At 40.1% G+C, this 16,167-nt stretch overlaps 1 protein-coding gene across 1 annotated transcript in view; it reads left to right on the top strand.

The window, feature by feature from the left end:
- Window positions 1–4,072: 4,072 nt before the first annotated feature.
- LOC307148012 (uncharacterized protein) overlaps window positions 4,073–16,167 on the top strand; it is a 38,592-nt gene continuing 26,497 nt past the window's right edge. Inside the window, exons 1-4 of the mRNA XM_079853185.1 lie at window positions 4,073–4,230; window positions 5,513–5,996; window positions 12,178–12,470; window positions 13,090–13,297. Coding sequence (XP_079709311.1) covers window positions 4,208–4,230; window positions 5,513–5,996; window positions 12,178–12,470; window positions 13,090–13,297 — 1,008 coding nt within the window. The 5' untranslated portion in view covers window positions 4,073–4,207. The remainder of the gene's footprint in view (window positions 4,231–5,512; window positions 5,997–12,177; window positions 12,471–13,089; window positions 13,298–16,167) is intronic.

Below are 16,167 nucleotides of genomic sequence, written 5' to 3'. Positions count from 1 at the left end.
ACCAAACTTATTTAAAAAAAACGAACACTTAAACTTAAATCAGCATGATAAAAACTACCTAAAATGACAGAAAACATCTTTGATCAAATTAATTTGAAGTGTAATTTGATTGTTTAGTTTCCATCGCGTCCAGTAGCCTTCATGGGGAGACAGGGTTTATAACACTGGGGCGATCGAGACGCTTTGGCTTCACTTTTCAGCAATTGTGCGGCACGCTTGTCTGTTCGAATAACCTCATAATGTGTGACCTCAAAGGGTCCTTGCCACTTAGCGAGTAATTTAGAATTAGAAGTAGGGAGCAATACAAGTACTTTATCTCCCGGTGCAAATTCACATCGTCTGGTTCCCTTGTTGTAAAGCCGGCTGTGTCTGTCCTGGGCCTGTAACAAATTCTCCATAGAGAGCTGTCCCAAAGTGTGGAGTTTTGTTCTCAGGTCCAGCACATACTGAATTTCATTTCTGCTATCTGAATGTCCGTCCTCCCAAGTTTCTCTCAGGATATCCAACACCCCATGGGGCTGACGTCCATAAAGAAGCTCGAAGGGGGAGAACCCTGTGGAGGCTTGCAGGACCTCGCGCACAGCAAACAAGAGCGGTTACAACCATTTGTCCCATTTTTTGGCATCTTCGTGAATAAACTTCCAAATCATGGTTTTTAATGTGCGATTAAATCGTTCCACCTGTTTGTTTGTCTGTTTGTGGGTGATAGACACTGGTGTGAATCGATTTAATGCCTAATCATTTAAACAGTTCGCGTAAGGTTCGTAACATAAATGCCATGCCTTGGTCAGTGAGAATCTCCTTCGGGATTCCCACTCGGGAGATTAAACGAAACATGTGCGTCTGTATTTGTGGAAATGCTGCGGAGCGCCACTGCCTTGGGGGTCACCCTCTCAATAACGCTCTGTTCCCCCGGGTTCAGGCTCCAGTGGTCCCGGTTCAGCCTCTCCCACCTGTGCGACTGCCCGCTCCCATACATTCTCTTTCCACAAGAGACATCCGTACATAAATAAGCCTATAATTTACTAAAAGCAGTCTGTAACGCAGTTCAGATGTTATGGGAAGAAGGAGGCGGGAACCGACGAACATTCAAACACTTTAATGACATAAATTAGAACAAATACAAAACGAAAGTAAAAGACAGCAGCCCCTCACGGATGACTGCTGTCACAATGAAACAAAACAAAACAAAACACAAGTCCAGGCCTGTTCCTCTCTCAATCACCACTGTTGTCGCTCCTCCTTTTATGCTTCCGCTCCTCTGTGAGAGATACGAGACCGGTGCGTCGCGCACGTGTTGCTCATTATCAATCACGCCACCGGCCTCGCCCCATCCTCCCACAGCCCTCGACCTCGTCGTGCTCGCCACACAGTCCAATTTGTTCCCAAAATTAGCAGATGTCCCCTATGCACACACCGTACCTGAACCATGCGGCTCTCGTCCAATGCCTCGGGCTGAATCAGGCTTTGATGGATCGAGGCTTGGTTGCATCCTGAATCCATCAATGCCTGATAAGTACAAGCCATCTTGATCTGAAGCAGCTTGCGGGACGTCCGGGACCTGGATAACCTCCATCACTGGACACCTAACAACAAAATGTCCCAAAACCCTGAAGTGCCAACAGACGCTGATAAGAAGATAAGAAGAGGAAGAGAGAGAGAGAGAGACAGCTGGTAGGTGTTCGCCAACCCCAAGCCACGCCACCATCTGATCCTCCCCCAGTTGGATGGCCATGTTCCCCCGGCCAACAGCCGTCTGCGGCACGCGGCCCGGAGCTGCTGAGCCATCACGAAGGGTCGGCCCCCCTCACCCAGGTCTAGCGACCTGAAGCGCTGGAGCTGCTGCTATGAGCTGAGGCCGACCCACTGAAGAAGGGCTCGTTTTAGGTCCTCGTAGACTCTGAGGTTCTGGACTGGTAGTTGCTCTGCTGCTATTTGCGCCTCTCTCCTGAGGCGTATCGGCCAGTGGGTTTGGGGCCACTCACAAGCTCCTACAGTCCTCTCGAAGAGGTCCAGGAGCGCCTCCAGGTCGTCCCGAGGACCCTTCTTCATGAGAGGCACGGGAGTGGGCGGGGCTGATGTAGAGGGATTCCCCGCAGCCCGAACCTGCCGGTCCAACAGCTTGCAGTCCTCCTGCTGCGTGTGGAAACGGCGTTCCTCCCTCGTGTCCACCAGCGCCTGATGTTGCTCTTGATGGGGTCCCGCGAGCAAATGGATGACATCCGCAGATGGCGAACCTGACGGGGTTTGCATGACAGCGGCGTCATTCCTCTTCCTTCCCGGCTTCCGGCACCAGTTGAAGCAATGTACGGAGGAAGGAAGGAAGACAGGGTCGGCTCACTGAGACTCATCCTGTTTATTTTAAACAAAAAGGAACATAACCAAACTCGTGCTCTCTGCGCTCTCTACAGCTTCTCAGTGACAGTCCTCAACAGTTTCCAGCTCTCATCGGCGGTCACAGCACAAGCTCTCGGATTGATCTCTCTCCTCTCGCTCACTGTTTCTCTGCAGCGTATATCCGGTCTCTCCACGCCAATTACTGCAACAAGACACAGGTGTTTCTCATGTGCACTTGACCTACTTACTCACCGCTCGTCTCCCATCTCTCTCTCCCGTCGCAGACCTCGCTAAACCACGCCACATCCATTTTCTCAAGACTGTGCAACAGTTAACATCTTATAAATCTTGCAACTTTTATATATAAGAACTAGTACTGCACTTCAGTTCAGCATCTTTTCCCCTTAAAGCCTCGGCACTCATCTAGACAAATCGAATTGCAACATCTTTAATGAGCAGCATCTGATGGACAAGCGAAGATGAACAAACAAAAGACCCGGAAGGACTTACAGAACTATTCTGAACTTTTATTCAAAGACTAATAATACAATGAAAAAGTATTCTAATAGGGGAAAAACAACTATAATTTTTTGAGTCAAAATTTTAATTAATCCATTAAAAGCCTTGTGATGGCAAAGTGTTTAAGGCAACATTTAAGCTATAATTTCATTTTAATGATAGGAGCGGAGCTAAAACAAATTTCATAAATTTCATGTTTTGTAATAATATATATATTACTACATATTTAATAATTGCCTATATAAAGAAATATGGAAAATAAAGTTAAACAGAGTCACAATCTGTCAGCAATATTTAGATGAACAAATAAATAGTAAAATCTACTTAAAATATGTACAATAAAAACCTCAAGCTTTAAATTTATACTTTTTGTTTATTGCTGAACTACACACATTTGTTCTGCACCAGCATCTCACTGTCTCATTAAATCACTGTATAGTGATAATTTACAGCAATCAAACTCCTCTGTAAACAACAGGGATCTGTGGCTCGTTGTATTGAGTTATGGGAGCCATACATTTCAGCATTATTAAACTCACAAAGTTTTTGTCATTTAAAATCAGTACAACTGTGATCAACCATAACTAAAAATAATATAAAACTACTTAGTCAAACTAAATGGATATGCAAAATAAATGAAAAAGAAATACTGACAACGCCTTGTGATAAAGTATTTAATGCAACCATTAAACTATATACATTAAACACATTACAAAATAATGTGTACACTTGATTACCAATTTGTTGTAATTTGTCATTCAGTAGGATTATTAAATGTTTTAGAAAGAAGTCTCTCGGAATATTGTGAAATATTATTAGAATTTAAATAAACTGTTTTCTATGTGAATATATAGTAAAATGCAATTCATATCTGTGATCAAAGCTGAATTTCCAGATCCTGATCCTTCAGAAATCATTCTAATATGATATAATGATTTGAGTAGGCTATTATCAATGTTGAACACAGTATTTCACAGAACTTCATATTTCCGTGGAAACATTTGCATTTATTAAATGTATGTACTTTTGTAACATTATAGTTATCTTTACTGTCACTTTTGATCAATTTAATGTGTCCTCCTTTGAATTAAAGTCTTAATTATGAATTTCTAATAATCTTACCATGCGCATATGTTTGAATGCATTGCATTATATTGGCTCACATTCATATTAAACATGCCGAAACAGAAGGAGGCGGTAATGCACATGCAAACTGGATGACAACTGATGGAAGAAGTAGTAGTAGTAGAAGAAGAAGAAGAAGAAGAAGAAAAATAACTGCTCTAAACGTGTTCTTTCGTCAACAAACTCTTCTCCTGCATCAGATGCTTTTCTTGCTGTAACTGTGAGAATGGCTGAACGAGATCAGAAGAGGTGAGGCTTGAGTTATTAGTGTTTCCTTCAGAGGATGTTTTTTTTTTTGCATTTTGAGAAGTCGTTTATCCAGGAATAAACTATTAAATGGATAATAAAATGAAAATGTTTTCGTTACTAACTCAACCTCGTGTTGTTCCAAACCTGTATGAGTTTCTTTCTTCTGTTGAACATAAAAGAAGATATTTTGAAGACTGTTGGTAACCAGACAGTTCCTACTTCCCGTTGACTTCCATAGTATTTTTTCTTTCCTACTATGGAAGTCAATGGGTGCCATTAACTGGATATATATATATATAATCTTCTTTTGTGTTCAACAGAAAAAAAGAAAATACAAATACAGGGTAAGAAAGTGACGACAACATTTTTATTTTTGTGTGAACTATCCATTTAAGGTCAGAGAGCCGAGGTTATGTTGGTTGCATCTGAATTAGGGTTCAAGTTTTATCTGATGTTACTGTATAGCCTATGTAGAGTTAAACCATAGGTTAACAATGTTTTAAATCAAAGCAATTTAGATTTTAAAGTTTCAAAAGTCAAAACCATGGTTCATTTGAGATTTTAACTATAATAACCATGGGTTTTTGGTTTTATTCAAAGACCATGGTTAATTTTCATAAGATTATTATTAAAGACGTGTGGGGGTTTACTAATTGACCAAAGTCTGTGCACTTTCACACCCCTCAACAATAGGGTTGTCACAATATATCGCACTACAAAAATGTATCAATATGTATTGTGTATTAAAAAAATCACGTTTTCAGAGTTTTAGTGTCAGTAGTAATACTTTAAACTGCTATATGTAATGTTCAGTATAATGTATAATAATGCAATGGGGGAATATTTGTGTGTCCTGATAATGCCTAATGTCTGATGTTACCAGTAAAAAGTGTCCTACATGATTTTATAGTGAAAGTATTCATTTACAATAATTCAGTATTTTCATCTTCAGAATCATGAATATTGTTGTTCTGGTGTCACTATTGTCCTGTGCTTTGGGTTTCAGCACCAAGTCCAAGACTAATCATTTACACACACAATGTAAAACCAAATTTAGCTTTTCAATCAACAGTAAATTTTTTTGTTAACCTTTTATCATGTCTTGTAGTATCACAATAATATTGTATCGTGAGATGTATCGAATCGTGACATGAGGGTATCGTTACACCCCTTAACAATCATTCCAGCCAGTCACAATATAAATGCTAATAGCTCTGTTCTGCTGCTTCCCATTTACTTTCTTTCAATCACATTTCTTTATATCATATCTTTTTTCTCGAAGATCTGCTAACCGTAAGAACCGTAATATCGTGCACTGCTTGCGGTGCCACAAGCCTCAGGAGATCCTCCCTGTTCACCTGGCCAGGGTTTGCATGAGAAACGGCAGCACACCTGAAGAGCGAGCGGAGGAGGTTCGGAAGGCCAGGGCTTCCAGTCGACAGTGGATCCTCAACAGCAGGACCTGGGATTACAGGTATCTCTGTGAGATCCTGCCCGACACACACTCCCGGGCCGCCATGGTGAAGGAGCTTCTGCGCCGGGGTTTCTTCATCACGAACCAGCCTCAGGAGTCCCACACGGCCCTGGATCCCGACAGTGACTCCGACACGACCGATAGAGATCCTCCTTCAACCCAAACCTCTTCCGTGAGGATAAAGATGAAGGAGGCGGGTCTGTATGGCAAGTTCCCGGCGAATGCCAAGTTCCTGGTGGACTTTAAGAAGCACCTGATGAAGTCCCTCAGGGTCTCCCACTGGCAGACGGAGGTGAGATCTCTTCACCCGATTCACGTCACACGGTTTCCTGACAGATTTACCATAAATCCCATAAATCATGGCAATGGATGTTGGGAGGATATCTCACCCACCGACAGGGTTTGTAATGAACTTTGTCACTCACCGGTCAATTTGGCTACTAAATTTTTAAGTTAGCTGCCATTCAGAAGTTCTACTAGCCCCAAAAAAACAAAAAGTTTCATATACAGTAGTACATATTATAACATTTGGATTTCATGCATTAATTTCTTTTTCTAACAAAACCCTGTCATCCAGCATCTCCTCCCTTCCTCTTTCATCCTCATCCTTTTCACCACAAATGTGTTTTAGCTGGACAGATCAATACAGCGTGACGTTATTGTTGCGTATAGTGACGTGCGTGTTCAAGTAAGCCAGAAATGGAGAGTATTTATGCTAAATCTGCGCAGATTTGGCTTACACGAACTTCCCCAGCCAAGTGAGTAAACATAATAATAAGATAATAATAACACGCCAAATTGGCTCGTGATTCGACAGCGTCACCCGCCACTGTTGATTTATACTCGCGTTTGGTGGGTGTTCATTTCAAACCCTGATCATAGTATATCTCAGTCATCGCACAAGCCGTTATTTTAATGGAAAGAGACGTAGGCGTGTTTTCCAAGCATTAAAGGGTTAGTTCGCCCATTTAAGACATGAAGTTGTATGCAATCCTTACCAGCACTATAGTGCATACACACTGACCCACTCTGTGGTCACCTCCCTGGTCAGAGTTCTGGCCGCTGGAAGTTTTTCAAGAAAGTAGTCCCGGTTAGTTTCCGGGGCCTCAAAACTGTGCGTTTTTACGTGAAAAAATTATATGCGTTTCAAAGCTTGATTAATTTACATCACAAAAAACACGCCAGACAAAATTCATACCTCAGTTTTAATCGGCACTATTTTCTTTCCATTTCTATCAATCCGCGCTGCTGTCAACGTCAACAGTGCGCACGTTCCGATCAGCTGTTCCATAGTGTTTACACAATCGAATGACAACGACGTAAAAAGTAGAAAATTAACAATGGTGCGAACTTGTAAATTCCCAGGTTGTGACCACAAGAATGTGCCGGGATCACTGTTCAGATTCCATCATTTTCCTGTTTCGGATATAGCTAATATGAGACAGCTTTGGCTGGTTGCCCTCGGCTACTCTGCGGGAGCTAAAATATCCAGAATCAAGGATTTTCGTGTGTGCAGTGCTCACTTCAGCGAAGACGATTACATCCCCAACCAAGGAGGAAAAATAAAACAGATTTGAAAGAGTTTTGCTGTACCAGTACCACGGGTAAGCTCTATATTTACTAACTTTATGATCCCATGTCTAAACTGTACAGTTAACAATGTTTAGACTCCAGTGGAAATCACGTGAAAAGAGGTCTAATATAAAAACAGTATATAGGGATATAGGTACAATCAGGGGCGTAGCCAGGACATTATTTCTGGGGGGGCCAGCTTGGGCCAGTCTTTTATTTGGGGTGGCACTTGATTGTCAAAAACTACTATTTTAAAACTCACTCTGAGTAGCGGTTTTCCCGCGGCTCGTCAGGCCATAAACAATGGATTGAACTTCCTTATGGACACTAATAATGTCTTATTGATAATCCATGTTATTGGGATGGGTGCTTAGATCAGTGGTTCTCACACTTTTTACACCAAGTAGACTACCACCTCAGAAAATATTTGGCTCTCCAAGTACCACCATAATGATCAATATTAAAATACAGTAGCGTAGTAGGCCTAACTATTCAGCTACAGTTATGCACAGCTAAAAAAAACAGGCAGTTTTATTTATAATAAGAATATGTATTGTTGTCAGCCACTTTAAACATTGTAACAACACAGTTTTAACATCAACACTGCACTGTGTGCACTGTTACACAGGTAATTTTTTAAAAAATGTATAAAATCTCATCATAATTTCTCACTGTTTTGTAGCGTTTGCTGCTGCTGCCTTCACCGGCGCTTTCAAAGTTGCCACTGTTGTGTTGTTAGCAGCACTAGTGCTTGGTTCACTCTCATCCTCTTCAGTTCTTGTATTTGAAACATTCTCCTCCTGATCCAAACTTTTCTTGCCAGATTGAAGCCACAATAGCAGTTTTGAACTTTTCATAATTTAATAATCCACCTAACATTCATTTATATTTAACCTTTTCACACACTTGGTTAAGTTTAAAAAAAAATCAGCTGCTCCCAAGCGTAAGCTTTTCAAGGCGACCGTTATAGATCGTATCACTTTGTTTCCATGGTGACGTGTTGTCACACGACCACAACCACTCAATACATACTGATGTAAATATACAAAATATTCACACATTTGTTAGCTAAAGCATTGAATCGCCTTTATAATGATCACGTTAGTTGGGGAAAAAAAAGCACAGTTTGAATTTAGCAGTTGATCACGTTCTACTCACACCGGTGAGATCGAAATTCAGTGTTTCCTCTGCGTAGGGACCTTAACATCTGTAGGCCTACTATATGTGTTGTAGCCATCAAACTCATTTAGTTTCATATTTGTTAAAATATTAGAATGTTATTTTTTCATCTAAGTTGATTATGAAAAGTGAACCGCACGAGTAAGATAGGATATTCAATATCGAGAGACATGGAGCGGGTCAGACATGATTTTGACCACTTAATGAAGTTCGAAAGCTCTTTTTTAAGTGAATTTCGTTTTGTATAAATTGTATCTTAATTTTAATATTTTTTTTATCAACAAATTGCCTGTATTTAATGAAGCAAATAGGAGACAATATAAGAGGCGCGCCCGCGCGGTCACTTGCATTGCTCGTGAACAGGAGCGCATCTCATCCTAACTTAACGAAACTCAGCATATGCCTCACAGACATGAAATCTATCTTAAAGCTTGAAATGTATTTTTAACAATTTAAAACGAAAAGAAAAAGGCTAGGCCTACTCTCTGATTATGCAATCCATGATGTGCATTTCTCTCTATAGGCGCGTTCACGGAGTTGACGATCGACAACTTCATCTTTACAGCTGTTGCTGCTGTTAATAAACTAAAAATAATAGGCCTATAATTTTATTAAACAATACATTAAATGAAATTGTATTTTTTTTTTTTTAAAAGCAACAAAAAATTCCTGTTTAAGTTTTTCTTTTCTTTTTTACCTGTGCTAATTACGCATTAAATTCAGGTATGAGTCGCTGTCCTCAGTGCCGCAGAAAAGCGCTGAAACGGAGATGAAGGGAAACCCGTTTTTTTTTTTTTTTTTTTTTTGGCTTATTTTAACTGGCCCATCCAGTTTTCTGGAGGCCCACCTACAATCAAAATCCTGGCGCCGCTAGTGCATGAGACGGGGATTTTTTTAGTGCAAATGACAGAAAGACACAATATGAATTGTCATTTTTAGGCGATAATTTATTTATGTAAACCATGGCATTTTAAGTGCAATATTCAATTTATTTTTCATAATTGTCTTTTTGTTTGTTTGCTGAGTGAGTTTTCAAATCTGCGTCACTCATCGGCGAAAGGTGGAAATAGAGTGTTTTAATCTGTTATAAACAAAGCATGCACACCTACAAATAAACGCCGACACAAAGTATGACGCTCTCTTCTATACTCACTCTAACGGTATAATTATGTATCTTTCCCTGTGGCTCAGTGGTGAAATCTAAGCTTTTTAGCGCCAGAGACCCGTGTTCGAATCCCGGCTCTGGCGGCAGATGAGCTTTCTTACGTACAGAAAGCGAATCCGCCCCTCGCGCCCTCCTGTTCACTCGGCGGGGGTCGAGTATTTATTTCTGAGTATTTATTTAAACTCAGGAGGGTTTTTTTCTTTAAATTAAATTTATTTTCCCCCTCCTCAGACTGGGGGTGGGGCCGTGAGTTTGGGGGGGCCGGCAGGGGGGCCGAGCCTTGACCAGTGGTGGCCGTGGCCCCCCCTGGCCACCACGTAGCTCCGCCCCTGGGTACAATTTGCTGAGAAAACTATTTGGATGTAATGCAGACAGACCTTTGGCCTCCTCAATCGATGGGTTTTGCATCTGTGGCATGAGTTCCCATTCGTGGCAGCAATAGCTTCTGTTGGCATAACTTGACAATTTGAACAAGTGCGCCACCATTTGTCGTTCATCCTGGCTCTTGCTACAGCTGTGGGCCCAGCATCAACTTGGACAACTTCATCTCTGTCCTCTCGCTCTCTCTCTTCCCGTTCTATCTCCATCTGCTGAAGTTCGGCATCGGTATACTCCGGTTCATAAAGGTATCCCTTTAGCGTTGTGCTAAAATTACTTTAATCATCATCTGTTCCGTCTGACATTGTGCTAAAATTGGTTTCATCATCAGAAGTTTCGTAGTCAGACATGTTTGTCAGCGAGTCGCGCTATCAACAGCTGATCGGAACGTGCGCACTGTTGACGTTGACAGCAGCGCGGATTGATAGAAATGGAAAGAAAATAGTGCCGATTAAAACTGAGGTATGAATTTTGTCTGGCGTGTTTTTTGTTATGTAAATTAATCAAGCTTTGAAACGCATATAATTTTTTCACGTAAAAACGCACAGTTTTGAGGCCCCGGAAACTAACCGGGACCACTTTCTTGAAAAACTTCCAGCGGCCAGAACTCTGACCAGGGAGGTGACCACAGAGTGGGTCAGTGTGTATGCACTATAGTGCTGGTAAGGATTGCATACAACTTCATGTCTTAAATGGGCGAACAAACCCTTTAATGGCAAGCTAGGCCTTTTATACTTGAGCGGCACATATGAGGAGTTTCTGGATGTTCCTCCCTCATTTCTGCTAGTGGTCGTCGACCGATATTGTTTTTTTGATGGCCGATGCCGATATCTTAGCGAGCAGGGTGGTCGATGTAAAGCAGATATTTTTATTATATACTTTATATTTATTTTAATCAATATTTAATAAAATATAAATAAATTAGAAAACAAATCCTTAAAATAAACATGCTTATACTTTAGATGGCAACTTCTTGAATCTGCAATCCTATTACAGTATTTTTCACAAATAAAGTAATTGTTTAAAAATATATGAATATGTGAATAAAAAGGAAGTAAACACTTAACAGGGCACTCAGTAATCTGGTAATTTTGCGCGCACTGGTGGTAATCATATTTCTTTCAAATAAAGACAAGGCTAATTTTACATACGGCACACAGTGAAAACGATATGAATATGACACAGTGGGCAACTGGATATATTTTAAAATGAAGGATTTAAAGTTTTTCGATCGCGTCTCCTGTGATCTTCTGTTCACATTCACTCACTTCATGACCGACTGTCACTCGCAGTCACACGGTTATCAGGCTATAACACACTTCACAAGATATCACAGCTGGATTCCATTTAATCTGCAAGGTTTGTGAAATTAAATGTTTATTAGATATTCAGAGATTTGTTTAAATTATGTAGATGTGCATTTGCTGAATGTTGATGGTAAGTGAGAAAGTATTTTAGCCTAATTATTTGCCTTTTCTGTAACAATTAATATAAAAGCAACACTTTACTTTTTCGCATACCATTTACTTTCTTTGTTTACCAGTTCTGTCTAACAAAGTATTAGATATGACTGACAGAGATCGTAAACTAATGAAGATGGACAATGTGAGTGAGCGCTGTGTGATCAGCTATTTTTTACAGTCTATGGTGATCAGACGCTGGGGTTCTCAGCGCCACCCGTCAAAATAAAAGTCCCGCTTCCAACACATCGGCCTGTCCGAAAAACGTATCGGCCAATATATCAGCCTTGACGATGTATCGGTCGACCACTAGTTTCTGCTTCCAGCTCTTGATAAACTGGGGCATTTCTTTGTTGTTTATAATCCAGTATTCCTGTAATTCTTTTGTCTTTTATGAGTTTAATGAAGACCTCTGTCTCGTATTCTGTCCAAACACACCGCGTCATCTACGTCAGCTGACCTGTAAATGCGCAAAAACTGTTTCCATTGCAGTTTTGCGAAATATTCCTTTTTCGAACTGCCTGAAAAACCTCCTCGTGAGCGTTAACTTTTTTTGAGATATATGGGAGTTTTTGCGAAATTGACGCGTTTTCCATTTCAATTCACAATTTCAGTTTGCGCAATATGAAGGATAATGGAAATGCGACTAATGTTCTGTAGCTCTTCTTTCTTTTAATGATCTTAATGCTGACACTTCTTTCTCACGTCCTTCTTCACAGGTTGACTACGTGTCCCGTTTCCTCCGGTACATGCAGCCCACGGCGAGTGAGCCGTCTCTGGACTTCTTGTCTAAGAGCACAGAGACCCAGGACTTTCTGACGGCCCTGCAGCGCACACACATGAGCAAAACCACCTTCTATACTTACATCAAGAGCATTATACGGTTCCTGGAATACCTGACGACACGGCTGGATCTGTGCAGAGCCGACCCAGAGCTCCGGTCCAAATGCCAGAATTACACTGACATGCTGAAGACTGTATCCAAGACACATGACAAGACCTGGGATACGAGGTTACATGTTCATTTTGCATTGAGCTTTTTATTTTTTTTACTAATGTTATAGATACATGCATGCATACATACGCACATAGATATATAGATAGATAGATACTGTATTAATCCTTCTCAGGAAACTAAGTTTGTTACAATAGCAGTAACCACATTTAATCCTCGCACACAGACAACATCAATCTATCTTACTACATTACATAACTTACTATATTCATAAAACCAAAACGTTCACTAAAGCATTCTATACCCTATAATATTATAATGTTTCTTCTATTCTATATCTATTTAAAAAACTGTGTTAGACTTAACTGGGAAGGGTCACAGCACTTGCATATTGTTGTCCTACTGTTAGTTTAACTGCTTCTGTTGCTCTCCTCATTTGTAAGTCACTCTGAATAAAAGCATCTGCTAAATGATTAAATGTAATTTAAATAATATATTAACTAAAACATGCTATATCCTGTAATGATAATACTAACAACAGATACACAAACAAAATCAACTAAATCATTCAAACCCTATTTTAATAATACTAAGAACATAGGTTATGGTTGCTTCCTCACGTAATCACAAGGGTGGTGTCTTTATTAACCTGTCTTGTTTGTTGTGTTTAATCCAGTCACAGACGGTTCAGTGAGAGAGCTCCCAGCATTAAACATTGCCAGAGGATTTTGCGAGTTGCGAAGCCAGACTTTCTCAGGATCCACGGGGATCTGCTGACGGGCACAGAGGTCTCAAGCTCCGACAAGACGCTGTACCGCTATTACCTCCAGGCGCTCTTGGTCCTCCGACACATGCAGCGTCCAGGAGCCGTGGCAGGATTGACCGTAAGTTCTTTAAGCATCCGAAACGAATGAGTTATCACATCTCTGAACGATTGCTGACAGCTTTTGAAGAAATGGTACTCGCAGAGTGAGAGCGCAGTTGTTATTTTGATCCGACTAGTGAAGGATGAGGAGGAGCCAGAAGAGCAATATTTACCTGGTAGTCAACCTTCGCTGCCTATTGGCCTTTATCCCTTGTGCGTCAATTAAAAAAGTTACACATAGGTCTATATAGAGCAGCGTTACCCAACCTTTTTTGCGCCACGGACCGGTTTAATATCAGCAATATTTTCACGGACCGGCCTTTAAGGTGTGGCGGATAAATACAACAAAATAAAATGATACGACCGGCATAAAAACTGGAGTATTTTTTAAATATAATAATAATAAACGTGAAACCAATGTGTAGGCCTACTCGCAACTTTATTAGCAGGATCCTCGTAACATCGCGCCTAAAGACAACTGAGAAAGCCTGAACACAAACAAAATGCCCCCAAAAAGAAAAAAAATCTCCATGTTTTCAGTGCTGATGCGTTTTTGTAACATGTAAGGGTGGCGCTGCCAATAAAGCACCTAAAAGCTGTCACAACGAACCAGCAAAATGAATGATTATGAATATGTAAAATATGGCAGGAGACATTTTAATTGTTTACTAATAAACAAGTGTTTTCTGTGTCAGTCTCGGCTGCAAAGATGAAGTTGACGATGCTGACTCGCGATCTTCGGTGAATGCACCAGAGAGAAATGCACATTTCTTACAGATTACACAAGCAGAGAACAGTCTGTTTTCTTTCGTTTTGAATTGTTCTGTTCAAAAGTAGACATTTCAAGCTTTCTATATATGTCTCAGGTCTGTGAGGCGAGTAGGCTACCTCTTACGCTGAGTTTCGGTTCATTAATGAGACGAGCTCCAGTTCACGCGCCTCCATGTCGTGATTATCTATTTTCTAATATATTTACTTATTTATTAAATCCAGACAATTGGTTGATGAAACATTGATTAAAATTAAGATACAATTAATACAAAACGAAATTAAATTTAAAGACAGGCTTTGTGCTTTCTGTTTGAGGTTTCTGTGAAAGTTTTAAAGCAGTCTTTTAGTGGCGCTTTCAGAGCGCTCACGTCCGTAATGGAGAACTGTCCCGTCCGTAACATTGTTTTTTTTTTGTTAAATAAATTTCCAAATAAATGCAACTTATAGTCCAGTGCAACTTAGGCTATATGTTTTTTCTTCATGGCGCATTTTTTGACTGATGCGACTTATACTCCGGAGCGACTTATAGTCTGGAAAATGCGGCCCGGTACCAAATGTCCCACGGACCGGCCCGGGGGTTGGGGACCCCTGATATAGAGGACAAAAATGAGGTCCATAGTTTCTGTGTCAAAAAACTGTCATAAAAATTTGAAGCTTGGTAGCACACTTAAGTTTGGCCTCATTTTAAAGAAGTCCCCTTAGATTATTGTTAAAGTAAAAGTTTAAAAAGTGCAACAAAAAAAAGTTAGAGGTTTAAAGGGACAGTAAGTGGGATTTTCTCCCATCTAGTGGTGAAATTGTATTTTGCAATCAAATGAATAGTGCTCTCTAGCGCCTCGCATTTTCAAATGTGTGTTGCATCTACGGTAGCCATTATGTACCAAAAAGCTATGACAGGATGTCCTCTAATAGCACTTCATCGAGTTTTCCTTCGGGTGAACTGGTTTGTTATTTCAAACAAACTACAACTTGACACAACGAACAAACGAATGTTACAGTTTTGAACAAACAAAACTTACAACCTTGTTTATAGGGCCTTCTCTACTTTACTCAATAGTAGAGATACTACTTTGATACTATACCTTGAAATGACTTGAGCAATAAATAAATAAATAAATAAATAAATTTTCAATACCACAGGGAAGAACTTATAGGCCTACTGTCATATAGATATTTTTATCTATTATTTTCTTATTTTTTTTGTCCATCCATTTAAAATCTAGGAAATCATTACTTTCTTCTGAAGAGATCACTTTACATAATGACATATTCAATTAAGGCTTTTTATTCATATATAAACATTGCTCAATTACCATTGCAAATCTCACCTAAATGTTTGCTCACTCAGTGTATGGGATAATTATTGGGATAATAATTGGGATAATGTGATAATTATTGGGATAATTTTGTTATAATTGCACAAGATAGCTTGTTTTTACTATATTTTATGTAGCCTAATAATTTCACAGTAAATCTCCAAATTAATGTAGAAACATCATAAAGACAGTATATTTCAAATAATTGTTTAATGGCATATTTTTATGAATGAAGTGTTATTTGATTCTGATGTCACTGCTGCACTGTCACATGTGGATCCCACACGCGTCCCATTTTCTCACAACTCTTAACGTTCATTTAAGACTTTATTTAACTAATTTAAGACTGCTCTCATGAGGATACTCAAAGCGAAAGCGCGAAAGAGAAGTCGAGTCTGGCGCGCGTCGTGTCAGCATCACAGGACAGCGCATTCTCTTTTGTATTTTCTCGCTTGCATGGTTAGAAGCATTTGCATGAAGAAGAACGTGATTATATAATGTAACGCTAGCCAAAGGATGACAGGAAAAAAATGCTGCTTTAATTGCGTTAAATATTTTTAACGTGTTAAACTGAAAAACATTAATCGCACGCGTTGCGTTGACAGCAGCACGGACATAGCCGATGTGTTTATGTGAATACGCGGCAAGACGGACGTTGTGACAATGTTTTCGTGTGTAGGCTATTTGACTGGAAGCGCATCAATGAAAAATAGGCAGCTTTATGTGGACGCACTGGGAATAAGGCACGGGAATAAAATCACACGCAAACGCAACCTCCGCAATTCAACGCCTAAAACTTATG

This window comes from Squalius cephalus (assembly GCF_949319135.1).
Source record: "Squalius cephalus genome assembly, chromosome: 20".
Taxonomy (NCBI): Eukaryota; Metazoa; Chordata; class Actinopteri; order Cypriniformes; family Leuciscidae; genus Squalius; species Squalius cephalus.
This window is presented reverse-complemented; position numbering and strand designations above follow the sequence as displayed.